The 20,879-nt window shown below is 39.8% G+C and overlaps 1 protein-coding gene across 1 annotated transcript in view; it reads left to right on the top strand.

The window, feature by feature from the left end:
• PCSK5 (proprotein convertase subtilisin/kexin type 5) overlaps positions 1-20,879 on the top strand; it is a 413,154-nt gene that overhangs the window by 243,031 nt on the left and 149,244 nt on the right. Inside the window, 3 exon segments of the mRNA XM_054583010.1 lie at positions 4,837-4,973; positions 16,108-16,251; positions 20,451-20,553. Coding sequence (XP_054438985.1) covers positions 4,837-4,973; positions 16,108-16,251; positions 20,451-20,553 — 384 coding nt within the window.

Here is a 20,879-nt window from a genome sequence, read left to right as displayed (position 1 = left end):
GAAGAGTGATTCTCTCATCTGGAAAACAGACCTAATAGTGTCTGCCTCATAGGGTTGTTACAAGTATTAAATAAGACAACATAAAGCAAGTCCTCAGCACAGCCCCTGGCATAGTAAGTACTTAATAAGTGCTAACCTTTATTTACGCTGTGCTTCTCTAAGCACCTGGTGAATGACTCAGTCACACACAGATGGCTGGGCCCCTCTCCCAGAGATTCTCATTCCATAGGTCTGGGGTGAGGTCCATGAATTTGCATTTCTAATAAGCTCCCAGGTGATGCTGAAGCTGCTTGTCCACACACCACGCTTTAAACAGCGTTGATTTAAAAGATCGTCCAGCTTTTTATACACATTCTCGTTATTTTCGTGTCATCAAAAGACTTGTGAGCAGTATGTGCTGGATGCTGTGCAAGTAATTTAAAAAGGAGTTTAAAATATAAAGCAGATACTTAGATAAAAGCCATCAGCTATAAAATACAATAAATCTTCAAGAAGATTAAGTACTTACATCATATACCCACAAGAAGAAATGCATTTTGGGGTTGGTGTGGAAGTTAGTAATAGTATGCATGTTGAAAGTTTTTTAAAAGCGTATCTTTTTAGGTATTCAAAACCTCCAGAACCAGTACCTTTCTGTCAACATTTCTTAAAGAAGTGGTTCCAATTGGGAGAGAGAAAAACCTAATGTGTGTTTTCAATACCCTATTTCAGAAGCAAATTATTTAAAACCCACAAAAGCCAACACCTAAAGGAAGTAAAAAACTAAACTACAATTGAGCCATGTGAGTGCTTTCAGCGTTATAGAAGCTCTGCCTTAAACTGCGATGAAGCACTTAAAAATGTAAAAATAGAGAAAACTCCCAAAAATATTTGTCTAATGTGTAATTCTATAGTGCACATAAATACTGTTTGCTTAGTAGTGGATAACTGTGAAATTAAGATCCACTTGCAAATTTAGAAATAACTCTGTAACACATAACTGTCAGCATTTATGTCTTGTTACTTAATGGCCATAACGTCATAGAAGAATGTTGTAACCTTGACAGATTGGCTAGACTCTTTAAGTGAGAAAGGGGACAAAAAAAAAACTTATGGTAATTATATGCGTTATTTCCTGAGCTACTTCCTCAAAAGGATATACTCCCAGGTTCCATCCAAAGTCATTTATTTGAAAACTGCTCACAGGGGTAAGGTTGTGGGGCTCTCTTTTAATGACTGGATGCATGATTTCCGCCACCGCATGCGTGTATAATTTTGCTGAACACCTGGTTGTGAAGTCAGCTCTGACAGAACAGAGTTTCACTGCAACAAGAGGTGTGGACCTGGGCACGGAGTTAGTCTGTCACAGGTTCCAACACACTGGCCCTGCTTTATTGACATTTTATCTATCCTGATAAATGTCGCCGTGTGTCTGCTTTCCCCACTGTTAGCACAGCGCAAATGTTCAAACTGGGCACTGGACTTCCTAGTTGACATATGGAGACCACACAATTAGGATCTCCTTAGCAGGTGTCCAACAATTTGACACTGGATTGTCTTGAGCAAGTATGTTCTTTGTGACACAAATCTCGTCTTCCAGCGACGTTACGTGCAGGTGACGGAGTGTTTTTAAATGATGCAGTGCTAAAAATAAGGAATAGCTTATGTTGAATCAGAATTAAAATAAAAGATGGTAAAATTAGAAAACTGAATGCCCAGCTAGTTGAAACAACAGCAATCAGTGTCTGTTTCTCTCTGCCTCAACTCTTTTAGCAAAATGTAATGACTGAATTTGGCTGCATTTTAATTCCTCTCCTCAACTTCCATGTTCCCGTAAAAGTACTGATCATTTCGGCTCTGCATACAATGAAGAGACCAGGAGTAACTGGTTAGCCAGATAGACAAAGCCCGTTTATATTCGAGCTTTGAAACACTTGTCTGAATGCTGATTTATGAATATTTCTTCTTGGCACCAAGTTTCTATTTAATTTTTGTTTCCAACGTGATTTAAAAGCGATTGGTAGCAATGGAATGATTTTGAAAGGTGGACAGGAAAGGGTGGAAGGGAAGAAACATGGGGTCCACTAATCCAGCAGTCAAATAATTGACCCATGAGTAATTAAAAGTTGGCCAAGGTCATGGAAACAAGACTGGCCCTCAAGTGATGGCAGCCTCAAGCTTCCTTTGTAGTTTTTGGATATGAGGCAAGTAGCCAAATGTTCTGTCTAAACTGTTTGGGAATTGCTTTTAAGTTCAGCGCTCTTAGAAAGGTATTATGTGACGAGTTATTGCTTCAGCACCCTCAAATGGCACAGCAGCCTCCACGAATTAGAGTCTAAATTAGAACTGGGGGCTCAGGAGTGGTTCCATCCATTTCTGTGTCAACATATTCCCTTTAGTAACATGTCTTGGGCAGGAAGGGCAATGGGAAAAATTTCCTCTTCACCCACCTCTGTGTCTTCCTTTTACCCAACATACATCCTTTTGGGGGTTTAACATGAAGAACTCTGTACGTAAGTCAACTATATAATGACCCAGCAATTTTTTCCTGGCTAAGTGTAGTTTCAAGCCATAAACTTGTGAAATGAGCCCTGTTAAAGAAGCGCAGGAATTGCAGGGTCTCCATAAATGTAACCCCATCACTCTATCGAGGATCAGTTATGAGTGTGGAAATATTCGTAAAAGAGCCACTAATTCCATCCCTGTTATCTGAGGGAAAGCTGCCAGATCCAGTGAAATCCTCATTAAATTACCACACCCCTCTGTTCAGAGCTGCACTTGACAGATAATACATAGTTAAAAATTCTTTTAAAAAGAAAAGGGCTTTATGGCCCTGTGAGATTGAAAATCACTGCCTGTCGTTAACCCCATTATGGAGATTACCGTAACATATCTGAATATCCTGAAGATCTAAGATGTTCTCCAGTGAGGGGATCTGCTCAACTTTAACTCAGCTTTTCCCAAATTTTCTGACATGGGACACTTTGAGAATATTGCTAAATTATTGTTATGTTTTGTCTTTCAAGGTCTCAGGAACACGTAGCTAGTGATATCTCTGTTTCTTCTTTTTCTCCCAGGAGTACTGCTGAGTGTCAGCGATTTACCCACCACAGCGCACAGCTGTGCTTTACCCAGCCTTTCGGCTTTAGAGTCCAGCTGGCCTTTTAGAGGGAGCCTCAAACACATTGATAGTATATTTTTTAAAAATCAGAATTCTAATATATTAAGTTATAAAGAGATTAAACTAGTTATTTTTGTGTGTTTAAAAGGGCACATTTTATCCCAATGGGAAGCTCTACATAGACGGTTAAATTATAACCATGAGTTTTCTTGATGAACATGAAAATGCCATCAACATCCATTTGCCACGACCTTTGCATTTGTTTCCACTGAAGGACAGATACATCCCAGTAACTGGACATGGTTGCTCCTAAAACAAGGCTGGACATATTTTTCCCTCTCTGACTCTCAAGTTATTTTTCTTATTTCATTATTTTTTTCAATAAAAATAGTACATGCACATAATTTTTTAAAAAAATCTGCCGCTTGCCCTGTCTTTAGTTTCCACCTCTAGGTCCCATGTCTTCAGGCTTTTGGCTGTATTTTCAGGTGGTCACTGTACATTATATGCCTACATAAGTGATAGGCCAATTTCTTAATGTGCTAGTTTTATACGTTATTGATATAGATAACCTTGATGGGATTTTATTTCCTTATTTTCCTCATATTTTGTATCCACAGGATTTACATCACAGGAAACAGAATTCTAAATTAATTTAAGTAGGAGGAGATTTCATGTAGGGAATTAAAAACTTAGAAAAATCATTGAAGAGCTGGAAGGGTTTGAGGCATGACTCCCTGAACTGGATGAGATTAGGGGCAGTCTTTTTACTGAGGTGTAATTTGCATATAATGCAATTCACATTTTTATTAAATATTTTACTGATTTATTACTGTTGTCCCAATTTTTCCTCTCTTCCTCTCCTGTACCCAGCCCGCCCCCCACTCCCATAGTCAACCCTTGCCCTGTTGTCCACATCTGTGGGCCATTCGTACGTGTTCCTTGATTAGTCTCTTCCCCTGCTTTTCAATGCGAACGATTCAGTGAGTTTTAATGTATCTATATGGTTGTATAACTCCCTCTTCCCTCCCAGAGCCTGATGACCATTGCTCTGTCTATGTTGCCTTTTCTAGAATGTAGTCTTGACTTCTTTCACTCACCTTACTGCTTCTGAAATTCATTCATGGTTCATTCAAAACTCATTCATTAGTTTTTATTATAGGGTAGGCTTTCAGTATGAATGTACCATAATTTTTCCATTCACCCATTGAAGAACATTTAAGTTGTAAACAGTTTTGACCACTATGAATAGACCTGCTGTGAACATTCTCGTGGTATCCTTTGCATGGACCTAAGTCGTCACCACTTTTGGGTAAATACCTAGAAGGGGGACTGTTGAGTTGTGTGGTAAGAACCCACAGACTGTCCTCTAGAGCAGCAGCACCACCATTTTGCATTCCCATCAATAGTGTATGGAGTTCCAGTTGTACCATATCTTCAACACATGGAACAATCTGTCTTGTGGGTAAAGTCATAACCCAGTTTCCCTGCTTCCCCAATGGTTATCCCTTCTAGATTTGCCGGTGCATGGCCCGCCCCATGCCTGGTTCCCTATGGGAGAACAACGAATGATAAAGGTTTGGATCTACTAATCAGTGATGTCTAGGGTGAATACATCCTCCAGTGTTGAACTGAACGTGCTGATGGATTTGAAAAGATCATTGATCATGGTCTTGACTTGACGCTCATGAGGTTTTAAACAGCAGGTAAGACAATGTTTTATGGTTCTCTTTCAGGCTTTTTGATCACTCCATGGAAGGATTTAAAAACTGGGAGTTCATGACAATTCATTGCTGGGGAGAACGTGCCGCCGGTGACTGGATCCTTGAGGTCTATGACACTCCCTCTCAGCTGAGGAACTTCAAGACTCCAGGTAAGAGCTTCCTTTCTATAATTGGGTTAGCAGTGTGGGAAAAAATGAGTATATTTTAGCCACGTAGTGTTTCACAATCATATGTCAACATCATTCTTTTTCATGTGATCCTGTGTTTTGAGTTGTTTGCATGTATTCCAGATCTCAAGATGATTTCACAGGTAATAATTCAAGGATAAGAAATAAAGAATAAATATTTAGATCAGTCCAGGATAAATCATGGCAGCTATTGATTGATATTTCAGAATATGAGATCCACATCTCTAACCAGCTTCCCATACTTTCTTTGTCCATTAACAAGCCAGCCATGCCCACCAGCAATGGGTTAAACTGCCTGGTCATAAGAGGAGACATGTTTCCTTAGTAATCTTTTTTTTCTGAATTTACTCTACACTCAATTCTCAGTACAGGCCTATGCCACCTAAACTGTTTACCACTAAAGAAAAGGGAGAATGGTATTCTGCCCCACGGGACCCCAGAGCTAAGCAAAAAGAAAACTTTCTTGCTATGTTAAAAAACAAAACAAAATCATGGGAGTTATGATGTTAACAAAGGTCTTTTCAGGCAGTCTCAGGCTCTTGTTGCTGCGTGTGTCCTATTTCCCTCTTCATGGAAGCTTATTTCTAACCTTAAAAAGGGGTGGAAAGTACAAGTGCAGCATGGGGTATGGGACTGAATGTTCTGCGGCAGCCTGCACTGCCTGTGATGGAACCCTACGGAGGACTGAGCTCAGTAATAGAGGGTCTGTTTAGCAGTTACCCCGGCTTCTCACGCAGCTGTGGACACACGTTTGACTGTCTGAAAAATTCATGCTTCTCAATGTTCTGTCCAATCTATCTGCAGAAGAATCAGGCATCAGAGTGATTTTTTAGGACTGACATCCAATTCTAGCCCTTTCCTGATGGCAGAATAAATGAACCAAGACATTTGGTGATTAACTGTAAGGGTATGAACCATTCAGGTACAGGGGGCGCTCTGTAGGAGAGAGGAGACACACAGCAGAAGACAGGTGAACACAGCATCCATCTGATACCAGACTTTTGAACACCAGTCAATGACTTATTCTGAGAGATTCATTTTTTAATCCTCACCCAAGGATATGTTTATTGATTTTTTTTTTTAGTTTAGGGAGAGAGAAACATCGATGTGAGAGAGAAAGAACTTGGAATACAAACCTCCCGTACGTGCCCCAACTTGGGATCAAACCCGCAACCTGCATACATGCCCTGACCAGAGATCGAACCTGCAACTTTTTAGTGTTTGGGACGGTGCTCCAACCAACTGAGCCACCCAACCAGAGCAAAATCCATTTATGAGCACATAGTTTAGGCACCTGTTTTCCCTAATTCTGTGCTGTGGTTCATCTGTGTTGCCACATTGGTCCCACAATCAGAGAGGTTGAAACCAGCATGGTGGCAAGGTCACAGTTAACAGCAAAAGAGTTTTGTTTAAGAGCATCTGGGTCCAACTCATCTCCAGCATGCAGCCTGAATATAATGGTTGCCAAGGTTTTATCCAGGGATCAAATGTTTGTCAGCAAGTCAGGGTTGACAGAAAACATTCAGATAAGCTAAAGCCTGGTTTCTAGACACTTTTACTTGTTCATCACACACTTAGTTCCCAGGATTGCCCCTTTCCTCTCCCTCTCTTCTCCTGTGTCGAGGCCCTGCTCATTGCCCCTGCTGTGCCGATGCACGGGGTCACCTGGGGGCAATGGCAGCGTGGTGACTGGGCTGTGCTGCCCTAACCAAAGTGCAGCTCCCAGTTGAGCCATCAGCAGGTGTCACTACTGAGCTTTTATGTAGCCAGAGATCCCAGAGAAATAAACTCTGTCAAAATGTGGCAGCATGGAGCGGGGTGGGTGGAGCGGGGCGGGGGGAGCGGCGTGGTGCTGGGTGGTGCAGCCTGGAGTGCGGACACAAGGGGTGCCTTCTCTGCTGAGGATTGAAGACAGTTAGAAAACTAACAAAAAGCGACTACTCTTTATTATCACCATGAACCAGCAATTCTACAGGATGCCAGTGATAAAAAGCTCCCTGCAAGAGCAGACTGCCCTGGGGGCACGCCACTGATTGGCCTGACTTTTGTGTGCAAGGGTCACAGGCTGGGAGTGTAAATCTCTCTGCCCTCAGGGAGCTCAAAGTCTATCCAATTTACTCCATGCCCTGTGTGAAAGCCCTCTGAAGTAGCCCAGAATCTCTGGATTGTCTGTCATAGCACCAGCTTCTCCTTATGCTATTTAAATGTTCATGTTTAACCCCAGTCACCTCCAATCATTTCAGAGATGTTCTTTATGCCAGAGAGAGATGTTCTAATGCTATGACTGGCCTGGGGTCAGGAGGCTTTAATAGAAACACATGATCTCTGGGTATTCTTCCTTCAATCAACCTTTTGGTTCAGGACTAGTCACAACTTTGGAAAGGGACTTTAGCTTCTCTCTCTCTCTCTCTCTCTCTCTCTCTCTCTCTCTCTTTCTGTGTGTGTGTGTGTGTGTGTGTGTGTGTACATGCATGCGCATACATTTCTATCATTTCTATGGTATTAACAGATCTATGGAAGGTTTCTCTCTCTCTAGTTAATAGGGGGCTTCTTAATAAGCTACTAGATATTCAGTTAGAGATAATAGAATTTTCTAGTTCAATTAAATGGTAAAATCACTCCCAAATATAGTGGTTCCTGGCTCCAAACTGAATCTATAATTGTTATTGTTTCTTCCCATTTGTATATTATTAAAATGCAAATTAAAGATTTTGAAGGCAATTTCTGTTTTGGTGCACATTAAACCTATCTTGGGTTTTCTATCTTGGGCAGATTGCATTTATGTTGGCAAATAGACTGGATCTTTCTCATTCTGTATTTACATAGCTATTTATTAACACGAAGTTGCAGTTAATATCTCCTACAGAATTTAGCAAGTAGAAAGAGTGTAAGACCAGCCAAGACAGTGGTCTAGGCAACATGGCTCACCTCTTCACACAACCCCATCAAAATTACATCTAAAATATAGAACAGCCACCACTAGAACTGTCAGAAGTGTAGTTGAATGGAAGTCTGACAACTACGGAATTGAAAGAAACCATGTCCATCCGGACTGGTAAAAGAAGCACAGACATGGAACAGACTGGTCCCACACCCACGTGTGGTGGATAAAATTCGGGAGGAATATCTCAGGAGTTAAGAGTCCCAGCCCCACACCAGGCCCCACAATCCATAGTTCCAGTGTCAGAAAATAAGTCCCCAAGACTTCTGGCTGCACAAACCACAGGGATTGAGTCGGTGGAAGAAACTTCTGGAGCCCCAAGCAGTTCCTCTCAAAGGACCCACACATGCACTCACCTACTCAGACTCACTCCTTTGAGCTCTAACATGTGAGTAGGAGCTTGAAAGACACCAGTGGCATACAGGCAGAAACTGAAATATCTGGCATTAAGGTGAGCAGAGCCATTGTCCCTTTGTTAAACCCTCCCCCCACAGAGCAAGCAGGCAGGTGCCATATCTGAGATAGCATCAAGCTGGCTAATGCTATGCCAACCCACCTTGGAGATCCCCAGAGACTCTGCCCCACCCACCTTATAGGCCCACCCAAGCTGCTTTTCTGTATGAATGGCTGGTCTTGGCTCATACCTCACAACTTCCCAAATCCTCTCAAACAAGCAGTAGCTGGCCTCAGTGAGCTCCAGGTTGGACACTGGCAGCACACAGCTTACATTCACAGCTTGGCTTTGCCTGGGAATCTCCAAGCTCAGCACAAGTAGCAGCCATTTCAGACTGTTTTATAGCTCAGGTAGGGTGCCCCGTGCAAAACACAGGTGGGGGCTGACCTTGGCCTGCATGACCTGGGGAACCCCAGGGCCAACGCACCCAGTAGACAACTACAGGCCTCACTGGAGCACCACCACACTGCCCCTACACAACTGATCCTCCATGGAGGGCAGAGGTTGGCGGTCAGTGGCCACAACCAGTCGTTGCAGCTGACTGGCCTGAGTAGATCCTTCCCATTGATCTACCAACAGCAACCAAAGCTCAACTACGAGAGAATGGGGTACTCATCCCACACAAAGGGCACACGTCAAGTACCCAGCTTGGGGGCTAGGGGAGGCTGTGCCACTAGACCCTACAGGACACCTACTACATTAGGCCACACTACCAAGACCCAAAGTCAAAGCAGCTCTACCTAATATATAGAAACAAACACAGGGAGTCTGCCAAAATGAGCAGACAAAGAAACATGGCCCAAATCAAAGAATAGATCAAAACTCAAAAAAAAAAAAAAAAAAAAAAAGAGCTAAACGAAATGGACACAAGCAATCCATCAGATGCAGAACTCAAAACACTGGTTATAAGGATGCTCAAGGAACTTAGTGAGGACCTTAACATCATAAAAAAGATCCAGTAAGAAATGAAGGATTCACTAATTGAAATAAAGAACAATTAACAGGAAAACAACAGTAGAGTAGATGAAGTCAGAATCAAATCAATGATTTGGAACATAAGGAAGCAAAAAACAACCAATCAGAAGAAGAAGAAAAAAGAATCCAAAAAATGAGGGTAGTATAAGCAGCCTCTGGGACAACTTCACTAGGTCCAGTAGTCACATCATATGAGTGCTACAAGAAATTGGAAATCTATTTGAAAATGTAGTGAAAGAAAATGTCCCTAATTTGGTGAAGGAAATAGACATGCAATTCCAGGCAGCACAGAGTCCCAAACAAAATGGATGCGAAGAGGCCGTCTCCAAGACACATCATAATTAAAATGCCAAAGGTTAAAGATAAAGAGAGAATCTTAAAAGGAGCAAGAGAAAAGAAGTTAGTTACCACACGGATGTTCCTGTAAGACTGTCAGCTGATTTCTCAAAAGAAACTTTGCAACCTAGAAGGGATTGGCAAGAAATATTCAAAGTCATGAAAAGCAGGGACTACAGCCAAGATTGCTCTACCCAGCAAAGCTATCATTTAGGATCAAAGGGCAGATAAAGAGCTTCCCAGACAAGAAAAAGCTAAAGGAGTTCATCATCACCAAACCATTTTATATGAATCGTTAAAGGGACTTATTTAAGAAGAATAAGTAGATCAAAACTATGAACGATAAAATGGGAAAAAATACATTCTATCAACAATTGAACCTAAAAAACAAACTACGCAAACAAGAAGAACAGAGAGAGAATCGTGGATATGGAGAATGTTTAATTAGTTGCCAGATGGGAGGGGAGTGTAGGAGAATGGGTGAAGAGGTGAGGGGATTAAGAAGTATAAATAGGTAGTTACGGAATAGCCATGAGGTTGTAAAGCACAGTATAGGAAATGGAGTGGCCAAAGAACTTACATGCATGACCCATGGACGTGAACAATGGTGGGGGGACTGCCTGAGGGTGTGGGGATGCTGGGTGGAGGGGAGAAAAGGGGGGGAAATCAGGACAACTGTAATAGCATAATCAATAAAATATACAGAAAAAAGTGGTAGGGAAGAAAAGAATGATGGCCCAAATATGGAAATTTGATGCAAATTGTGGCAGAGGTTCTAAAGAAATATAATTACATGGTAAGTGAAAAAGAAAGAAATGGATTGCCCAGCAAGAATATCCTCAGTGGACCTACAGAGTACTTCAGAAATGGCAGAAAGGGAAGGAATCAGTTATGAGGTATCACTCTTAAAAGCACTTATGGGGTACACTTTTAGATCTAAAATAATTATAAGTTAAATGAAACAGATTTTAGGGTGACTGATGGACTGAATTTCCTGTGATGTCCTTGTGCTAACATGCTCCATTTGTACAGTTGAGAGATGCTGTAGGGAAAGGGGGTTCTCTTTTGCCTTGCTTCCTACAGGCAGGGAGATAAGTCATCAGTTTTATGCAGGCATTTCATTTCTACTCAGTGCCTACCACTTGGAATTCTGAGATCAAACAGCATCCTGAATATGAAAAGACTAGTCACTAACAAGTGAGTCCAAAGAAAAGCTGACGGAGGGCAAAACATGTGTACACCAATGCGCTGACCAGTGCAAATGTCAGGAAACAGTATAGAACAAAATAATGTATATTTAATTTTAAATGTCAGGTTCTTAAACTCCTGGAAATGAACAGGAAGGAAGCATTATATAATGGTTTAAAAACACAGGATTTGGATTCAGAACATATTTTTAATTGAGATATAATTCGCATATAACATTAGTTTCAGATGAACAACATAATGATTCAAGATTTGTTTCTGTTGTAAAACAATCAGTACAATAAATCTAGTTAACATCCATTATCTCACAGGTAAAAAAAAGTTTTTCATGTGATAAGAACTTTTAAAATATATTCTTTTAGCAACTTTAGAATATGCAATACAGTATTATTAACATAATCACCAGGCTATACATTACTTATTGTAAGTAATGTATAAGTAAGTCTCCATGACTTAGTGTAACTGGATGCTTGTGCCTTTCAACCTCCTTCACCCATCTCACCCACCCCCAATTCCCTGCTTCTGACAACCAACAACCTGTGTACTCCGTGTCTGTGAGCTTGCTTCTTATGTATGTGTTGGTTTTGGGGGTTTTTTTTTAAAGATTCCACATATAAGTGAGATCATTTGGTATTTGTATTTCTCTGACTTATTTCACTTAGCAGAATGCCCTCAAAGTCCATCCTTGTTGTCACAAGTGGCAAGATTTCCTTTTTGTGGCTGAAAATACTCCACTATATATTTTACACACACACACACACCCCTCCCCCACAGTTTAATTATCTATTCATACATCAGTGGAAATGTAGGTTGCGTCCATGTCTTGGCGATTGTAAATAATAATGCAATGAACATGAGAGTGTTTGATTTAGTGTTTTAATTTTCTTTGGATAAATACCCAAAAGTGGAATTGCCGGACCACAAAGTAGTTCTATTTTTAATTTTTAGGCACCTTCACACTGTTTTCCATAGTGGTTGCACCAATTTACATTCCAACCAACAGTGCACAAGGGGACCCTTTTTCCCCACATCTTTGCCAATACGTGCAATTTCTTATCTTTTTGATAAGTCATTCTAACAGAGGTGGGGTGATACCACATTGTGGTTTTGATTTGCATTTCACTGTTGCTTAGTGACAACATATGTTAGCAACAGAATTGTTGCTCATCTCTCTGCTGCCCTCTTTTTGGGGGTTTAAGTGATTTTTCAGATTAAAAGGGCCTTCAGGTAAAGGCTCAATCGTATTAAGAGTCATGCAGACCACTTTCGTGAAAACCACATCCATCATTAGCTCTGCACAAGGGGAGAGTGCATCAGTCAGTCAGTCTACTAAAAAACCAGGGCAAATCTCTCTCTCCAAACTTGGGGTGAGGGGAGGGGTCCTGCCACTTTGCATGGCTGGATGGACAATCCCTTGTATATCATCTATATATCTACATCTACATCTATCTTCTACCTACCCACCTATCTGCCAATCTAGTTACTTCTGTAGCAAGACTGAGCAGCTTATTAACCGTGAGTACCATCATGGAAACCAAGCAGTACCTCCTAGTGCCACTCTCTGAGAGCCACTGTGAGTGAAGGAAACAGAGGCTGGGAGATGAGCACACAGAGTCACTAGGGAGTCTGGGCAAGTTAGCTAACTCAGCAACAGATTTTTCATGTGTTCATTTTGTATCATGCAGCTTTACTGTATTTGTTGATTAGTTCTAAAAGATTTTTGGTGGAGTCTTCAGGGTTTTATATTCATGCGTGGGGAAAAGTAGGTTTACAGTTTATATGGAAAACAATGCAGTAATTAATAAATAATAATACCCTAAATAATAATAAATAATAAATAAATACCCTAAATAAATAATAAAACTCTAGCCCTGTTGGCATGGCTCAGTTGGTTGGAACATCATCCTGTAAATCAGGAGGGCAAGGGTTCAATTCCCAGTCAGGGCACATGCCTAGATTGTGAGTTTGGTCTCGGGTCAGGGCACGTACAAGAGGCAACCAATGGATGTTTCTCTCTCACTTTGAGGTTTCTCTCCCCTTCTCTCTCTCCCTCCCATAAAATCAATACGCATATCCTCTGGTGAGGACTTTAAAAATAAATAAATAAACTCCGTGTTTCACATATTCACAGCTGTAAACCTACTTTTGCCCACCCCTGTATATATCATGACATCTGCAAATAGTGACAGTTTTACTTCTTCCTTTTTGAGTTGGATGTCTTTTGTTTCTTTTTCTTGACTAATTGCTCTGGCTAGGATTTCCATTTCTATGTTGACTAAAAGTTGGAATTGTGGACATTCTTGTTCTGTTCCTAATCTCAGAGGAAAAGCTTTTAGTTTTTTACCATTGAGTATGTTGTTAGCTGTCATATAGCCCTTATTATGTTGAGGTACATTCCCTCTATATCTACTTTATTGAGAGTTTTCATTAAAAGTGGATGTTAAATTTTGTCAAATGTTTTTTCTGCATCTATTGAAGTAATCATGATTTTTTTTCTTCATTTTGTTAAGGTGGTAGATGACATTGATTGATTTTTCCAATTTTGAACCATCCTGGCATCCCTGGAATAAATCCCACTTGATCATGATGTATGATCTTTTTAATATGTTGTTGAATTTGGTTTACAAATACTTTTGTAGAGGATTTTGCATCTATGTTTATCAGGAATATTGGCATGTAATCTTTTCTTGTGTTGTCCTTGTCTGATTCTGGTATCAGAATGTTCCAAAATGAGCTTTGAGGTGTTCCTGCCTTTCCTATTTTGGGGGAAGTGTTTACAAAGGAGTGGTATTAATTTTTCTTTAAATGTTTGATAGAATTCACCAGTGAAGCCATTTGGTCCTGGACTTTTGTGTGTTGGGAGGTTTTTGATTGCTGATTCAATCTCTTCACCAGTAACTGGTCAGTCAGAAATTCTATTTCTTAATGATTCACTCTTTGCATGGTGTCTGTTTCTAGGAATGTATCCATTTCTTTTATCTTATCTAATGTGTTGGCAGATAGTTGTTCATAGTAGTCTTTTATGAGCCTTTGCAATTTTTTTGGTATCTGTTATAACATTTCCTCTTTGATTTCTTATTTTATTTACTTGATTTCTCTCTCATTTCTCCTTGGTGAGTCTAACAAAAGGATTCTCAATTTTGTTTACAGTTCTAAGGGACCTGCAAGTATAAGCCCTGCTGGCCACTAGAGCCAGGCAATCTGGAGGTGTCCCCTGGGTGTAAGCCACAAAAAGTGCAGTGCCAGACAAGAGTACAAGCACCTTTCCTGAAGCTCCCAGTGAGCTTGAGAGAGGCGGAGGGAGAGTACAAAGGTGGCTCCTGCTGGCCTCCAGTTTTGGAGATTATTTTGGGAGGCCTCTAGCGGCGTGTTAAGTTAGATGCCTGCTCCTCAGGAGAATGCTTTAAGATAAGCTCTCTATTTCACAAAGTCTAGGTGCTTTCCAGTCGGCTGCCTCTGTGGTAGGCCCTGGCATGGGTGAGTCAGCTGGACCCCTTTAAGAACTGCCTCTTGGTTTGCTGTCACCTTGTGGGACTCGTGTACAGGAGCCCATTCACTTTCAAAGCCAGATGTTTTGTGGGGCTCGTCTCTCAGGGGCTGGTCTTAAAAGGTGGGATACCCAATGTTGGATTTAAACCTTTTGTTCCTTAGGGAGAAGTCTGGGGTTTTGAGTTCCCTACAGAATTTCTCACCACACCAGGGGTGAGGTTTATGGTGAGAATGTGTCTCAGCCTCTCCTACCCATTTGGATATGGGTTTTTTCTTGTTTGCCCAATGTGTAGGAACCACTCGGCTAGTTTTGAGGTTTCAGAGGAAATTGCTCTATATATAGCTGTCAGTTTGGTGTGTCTGTGGGAGAAGATAGGTCAGGATCTTCCTACATCGCCATTTTAAACTGGAGCGCCCCAATGGGTTTTAATGTCAGTCTCTCCTCTTACTGCCCTTGGGAAAGTTATCAACTCCTTTGCCCCTGTTTCCTCATCATTCTTTATATCAACTACATTGGGAATACAAGTACCTACATCCCAGTTGTTGTCAGCAATGGGATCAAACTTAGCACACAGTAAGCACTTAGAAATGGTAAGCATCAATTAGACGGTGATACAAATGATGAGAGCTGAATCAGGTGAGCCCGGGCACTGAGCCACACCCGGATTCTCCGTATTAGGCTACTGTGACGGGGCGGGGCCTAAGGGGAGTCCTTTCTATCTGCATATTTCCGTGTTTTTAATTAATAACTTTTGCTTATGGTTGATTGTTTATTACATGAATCTTATTAAGCTTAATAGCCTGGGGCTAAGCTTGGGTTTTGTTTTGGGTTTCTTTTTTTTTTTACATTAAAGACGTTAATTTCATAAATCTGAAAAACAAATGAATAAGCATGGACTAAACTAAAGCAAAATGTTCCTTGTGATCATACCATCCAAATGAGGTTAAACACTTGCATCATGTGTCAAGGCACCCTTGACTAGAAACTGCTGTATTGCAACTGTTCAGCAGAACATTCTGCAGTGTTGAAAGTGTTCTATACCTGTGCTGTGCATTATAGTGGCCACTAGCTACATATGGCTGTTGAGCACTTGAAATGCAGTTAATGTGACTGAGGAACTGAATATTTTAATTTGAGCTAATTTAAATTTAAATAGCCACAGTATCTAGTGGCTATCATTGAATAGCACATGTCTGTAGGATAATGTAATGTATTATCAAGATTGAGTGACTGCTTCAGAAACCATGGAATGAAGTACCAGTAGTTTTTCTTTTCTTTTTATTGATAGATAATACCAAAAAAATTGTTTAATTCAAATAAGACTTTTGATAACTAGAAAAACAAAGCTCTTGATAAAATTCTGGGATTTTTTTAAATATCCATAATTTGAAATTCAGCCCAGTAGTCTAAGGTGTGTTTGTTTCTTAGTCTCCCTATAAAGGCTGATTAAATCAAGGGCTAGCCTGTAGTTGATGCTCAGTAAATATATAGTATATAAATTTTTCAATAAAAAATTCTGCCAACAGTGGGAAATATGTATTTCTAGCCCTGTATCTGATGTAATGAGTCATATGAATCTGTTTCCCACAATTCTTCTACTGAAGCTTCTTCTCAGGGGAAAAGGAAGTAAAGAAATTATAAGGCTAAAGAGTGAATATTTGGTCATGCCGCGGTTTCATTATTGCTTCCCCAGGTAAATTGAAAGAATGGTCTTTGGTACTGTACGGCACCTCCGAGCAGCCCTACTCACCAACCAATGAGTTTCCCAAAATGGAGCGTGTCCGCTACAGCCGAGTTGAAGACCCCACCGATGACTATGGCACAGAGGACTATGCAGGTGAGCCAGCTTCCAACAGGGACAGCGACTGAGGAGGGAACATTCATGCATCATCCCACCATGCAGAGATAAACTTCTACCCATATTCTCACACATTTTCTTCATCTTTTCTCTCCCTCCAAATATTTGTAAATGTATATTCATATATTCAAATATCCATGTTTTCTCTTCAAAGCTAAACCACACTGTATATAGTTTGCATATCCTTCTTTGTCCTTAAAATATTAAGATCATATTTCCCTGTTGTCAGATATCATTAGGACACATTTAAAAGACAACATAATTGTCCTATGATTGTACTGTAATATTTAATCCATAACCCGGGATGTGTAGTTTGCTTAGAGTTTTACATGAGTTTAAAGAAGGTTTGTATGACTATCATTATTTATCAGTCTTTGTTGATATTTTTTAATTAGTTTTTTTAGACTAGAGTTCTGAGAATTACTACATCAAAGGCATTAATCAGTCTTAGGGCTTGGATAAGTTTTGTCACAAACTTATTTCTTTCCAGACAAAGACGTAGCAGTCTACACTGTAACCAGCTGTGTGAGTGTTTAAGGCACTCGTTCCTACCAGCACTGAGTAGAAAGAAAAAATAAAAGTTAAGAAAAAAATATTTCCATATATTATAGCTTTGCTAGTATATCCAAACTTTTTAATATGTACAGGAAGTCCTCAAATAATGTCACTTTATTCGTTATAGAGTACTGATGAGATGCTCTAGGAACTTAACTCTTGCTGATAGCGACTAGACTATAATAAAACTGGTTTTCTTATTCATCATTTTGCTGCAGTCCCAAGAATCTAGTTCTTATCTATTAAAAACAACTGTCTTTACCTATTCTAATTGGCAGCAATTTTCTTATCTATTTATAAGGACTCCATGTATGTTATTGCCTCCCATACTGCCTCATATCTGCTGAAAACATTTTCTTAGTTATCACTTATTTCTGAAATTTGGTTTTTGTTTTGTGTTCTAACAGAAAAAAGAAAATTGGACGGTAGGGCTTATATTTTCAGGTAGTAACATTTGTGATTTTTTAACAGAAGCTTTATCCTGTAAAATCAACTAAATACTCACATGCATTTTTTGTAATCTGTGATTTTTACATTCAGCCATTACTTCATCTAGAACTTTGGTTTATGATATATAGTATAAAACGAAGTTCTGTGTTTTGTACACAGACTAACATCATTGGCTAAGCTACCTTCCTTTTTTAATAGTTTAGGATATTTCCTTTATAACAATATAGTTAAGTTCTTATACCAGGGTCTTTTCTGGTACCACATTTTCTGATTTATCAATTAATAATTCATAGACCAGTTAGCACCCACACTGGTTTTATTTAATTTCATGATATATATTTAATATCTGTTGAACATCTGCTTCTTGTTTTCATAGAAATTCTTAAGTTCCCCTTTAAAAGTCCCATTGGAATTTAATTTGAATTTATATGCGATGTAATGGAAGAATTACAATATATAATCTTTTCATCTAAGACATAGACCATATTCTATTTTAATGAAATCTTTCAATTTTACATAGTGTTATTCTTATTAGTATTATTCCTACTTTAGGTCTGTTGTTATTGTAGTGGAAAATATTCCATATTTTTACCTAGTATATGCTGATATCTAGGAAATCTATTGGCTGGTGCATATTTATATTATATGACTATTTTGCTTAACTCTCTTACTGATTTATAAGTTTGAGTTGATTTTCTGGGACAGTGTAGGTGCTGTAGCCAGCCATATCACCTGCAATTTTTTTTTCTCCTTCCTCATATCGTTCTGATTCCTCTCTCGTTGCGTTGGCTACTATTCCAGGAGCGTTCAGTCCTTCTGGGATATGACATATAACACTTAATGAACAAAGCTGCTTCTAATGCAGCACTGCTGTAAACAGCAGTTTAATGTACCTTTTGAGGAGAGATATACTTTTTCCTGCAGCTCTCTGAAATTCTTTTTGTAGATACTAAAGATAAATGTACTTTGTTAATCGCCTTAACAGAGTATCTTAAATATGTATGCAGTTCCTTCTGTTTTAAACAGGTAGTGTCCCAGAACCAATAAGCTCAGCTAGTTCAGTGCAATGGAACTGACCAGAGCTAGACTGTGTCAGATTTCGTCTTAATTTGCTTACAGCATGTAACATTACTATTCATATTAGAACTAGCAAATCATTTTCTCCTCTCTGATAGGAGCAAGTATATCCAAAAACATAAATGGAGCATATAGTAACCTATTACTGTGTGCTTTATGGTATGTTTCCAGTTCAAATTTTAGTAATGTTAAAATTCTGAACAGTTACACATCTCTGTGGTTTTTGTCACTACATCTTCAAAATGTCCACATTGGTACTTATTGAGAGAACAAACACAATTATTATTACCCTGCAACTAAAATGCTAATGTGCATCTGGGACAGTTTAAAACTCTAAAAGAAACAGCACAGCATGTGAACTTACTATACAGAGCCCTTTAGCACATATGAAGAATAAATTTTGGAGGGGGGTGCGGGGGGGTTGGTAATTGTCAAAATTGCCTGGTGAAAATTTAGGGTCACTCATGATCCTCTTCTTTAGAGCTGAGATGTTTGCCCTTGTAAAGAGACCAGGCTGTCTAAGGCACAGACGGTATTACCATAACCAGGTCCCTGTACTGTTCTATTGAATTCCAGGGACTGTAGGACCCAGAGCTGGCTGAATTTCAGCCCCTAACACAGCAGAGACACTCTCTCCTTGTTACCATAGTAGGCAGCTAAACTGTCCCTATTGTGCTAGCTATGGAATTCAGTTAAGAGATCCATTTTAAGGCTTTTGGAAAAATAGAGATAAACAATGCTGTAAAATGACTCTTGCAATTAATCAGAAATATATCTCAAGTTTACAGCATTTCAAAATGACTCATCTCTAGTATATGATTTTCTCTAAGTAAGAGACCTGGACTAAAAATCAGGATGAATGTTGATCCCACCTCTTCTAGCTGTATGATGCTGGGTAGACCATTGTAACTCTTGGGAAATCTATTTTCTCACCTGTAAAATGAGGGTGTTGACTACTAGATTTTTCACTGAGCCATTCCCCCCCGCCCCCATTCTACCATTTCATGTTCTCATGACTCAGTAACTGTAGAACATAGCCCCATACTGGCTAAAGGAGACCGAGTTTCAACAGTAAGTCCTTTTGATTAAAATAAGTATGTTTGAAACATTTCTTACACCACAGACACTGTTTTGTACATTGCATGCAATATGTTTATTGCTAGTTAAAAATCATATGAATTTTCTGTAGGAAAGAGCTTAAGGATTATGAAGCTAAATGTCCCAAAATATAAAGAACAAGGAAGAAGGAAAAAGGGAGTTAGTTCAATAGAGCAAAATGTCTATAACTCTCCTGTCATTAGACAGCTTTTCATCAATCACCAGATAGTTCCATCTTTCTGGAATTGTTTTCTCACTATGCATTCTCTCTAGTTCTATACCAAAGAATATGTAACAAGAGAGACTAGGAACCTTCATCCTAGGTCTGGAATACTTTAAGCTTGATCGCATTTTGAAATTTATGTGTAGTGTTCTTTTGTTGAGTTGCCTGTTGGCCTGAGGGTAGGATGCAATTTTAAATCTGTTATCTGTGCCTGAAGTACCTGCTTTGTAATCCAAGACTAGATGCCGATCAGCTTGTGCCAGATGCCATAATGCTGTTTCTTGCTGGCTACAGTATCTCAGAGGTATTCAGTGGCTTTAATGACCTTGGAAGAGACAGGCAATCTGATCCAAGCATTGAATAATAACTTTTTATTTCTTTTCTGTCAACAGCTTAACTTCTCATTTTTCCATAAATTCAACATTTTTATTGTTATGCATGTTTAATTGCCGTTGGTTTTTTCCCATTTACTACAGTGGCATTGTTCATTTGCGTTCTGAAATGTCTGCTGTCTCCCACAAGGTAGCCATATGTGCTCTGAGGACCAGGCCATGACTAGGATTTACATTCTTGATCCTTCGGTAATTGAGGTTTTCCCCCAAAACTCAGGGGTTCACCTCTGAGCTTACAGCCACACTGAACATTATTCCTCCATCTCAAAGAAACTCTCACTGCAAAAGAAAAAAAAGAGTCTTATTTTATTCGAAATTCAAGGTAAAGCCAACCTACTTAAAATCATTTTTTCTGCGTGTTGTTCTAATTTCTTTTGGAAAAGGTCCCTGTGACCCCGAGTGCAGCGAGGTCGGCTGTGATGGGCCGGGACCGGACCACTGCAATGACTGTCTGCACTACTACTACAAGCTGAAAAACAACACGAGGTGAGAGGGAGGCCAAGTCACATCCCCTACATCATGTACCAGGTCTGTGGGCCAGGCATTCCGGTGACCCCCTACCAGGCCTTGAAAGCAAGGAAAATGTGCATCAGAAATCACACATCCGAAAAAAAATAATTGATTCATTTGAAATACGGTATTAGGGGAGAGTTCTGCAGGTATCCTGAACCACCCAACAGACAAACAGTGGGTCCTAGAGCAAATTAAGCCTGAAACATTGCTGGGGGCACAGCTGTCCTGCTTTGGGTACATCGTGAGAAGGCATAGTTCTTGGGAAAAGACAGTGATGCTGGGAAAAAAACAGAAGGCAG

The sequence above is a fragment of the Pteronotus mesoamericanus genome, unplaced genomic scaffold, assembly GCF_021234165.1.
Source record: "Pteronotus mesoamericanus isolate MK-2021 breed Mesoamerican mustached bat unplaced genomic scaffold, CSHL_Meso_final contig_73, whole genome shotgun sequence".
Lineage (NCBI taxonomy): Eukaryota > Metazoa > Chordata > Mammalia > Chiroptera > Mormoopidae > Pteronotus > Pteronotus mesoamericanus.
The sequence above is the reverse complement of the archived record's forward strand: the minus strand, read 5'-3'. Positions and strand labels throughout refer to the sequence as shown.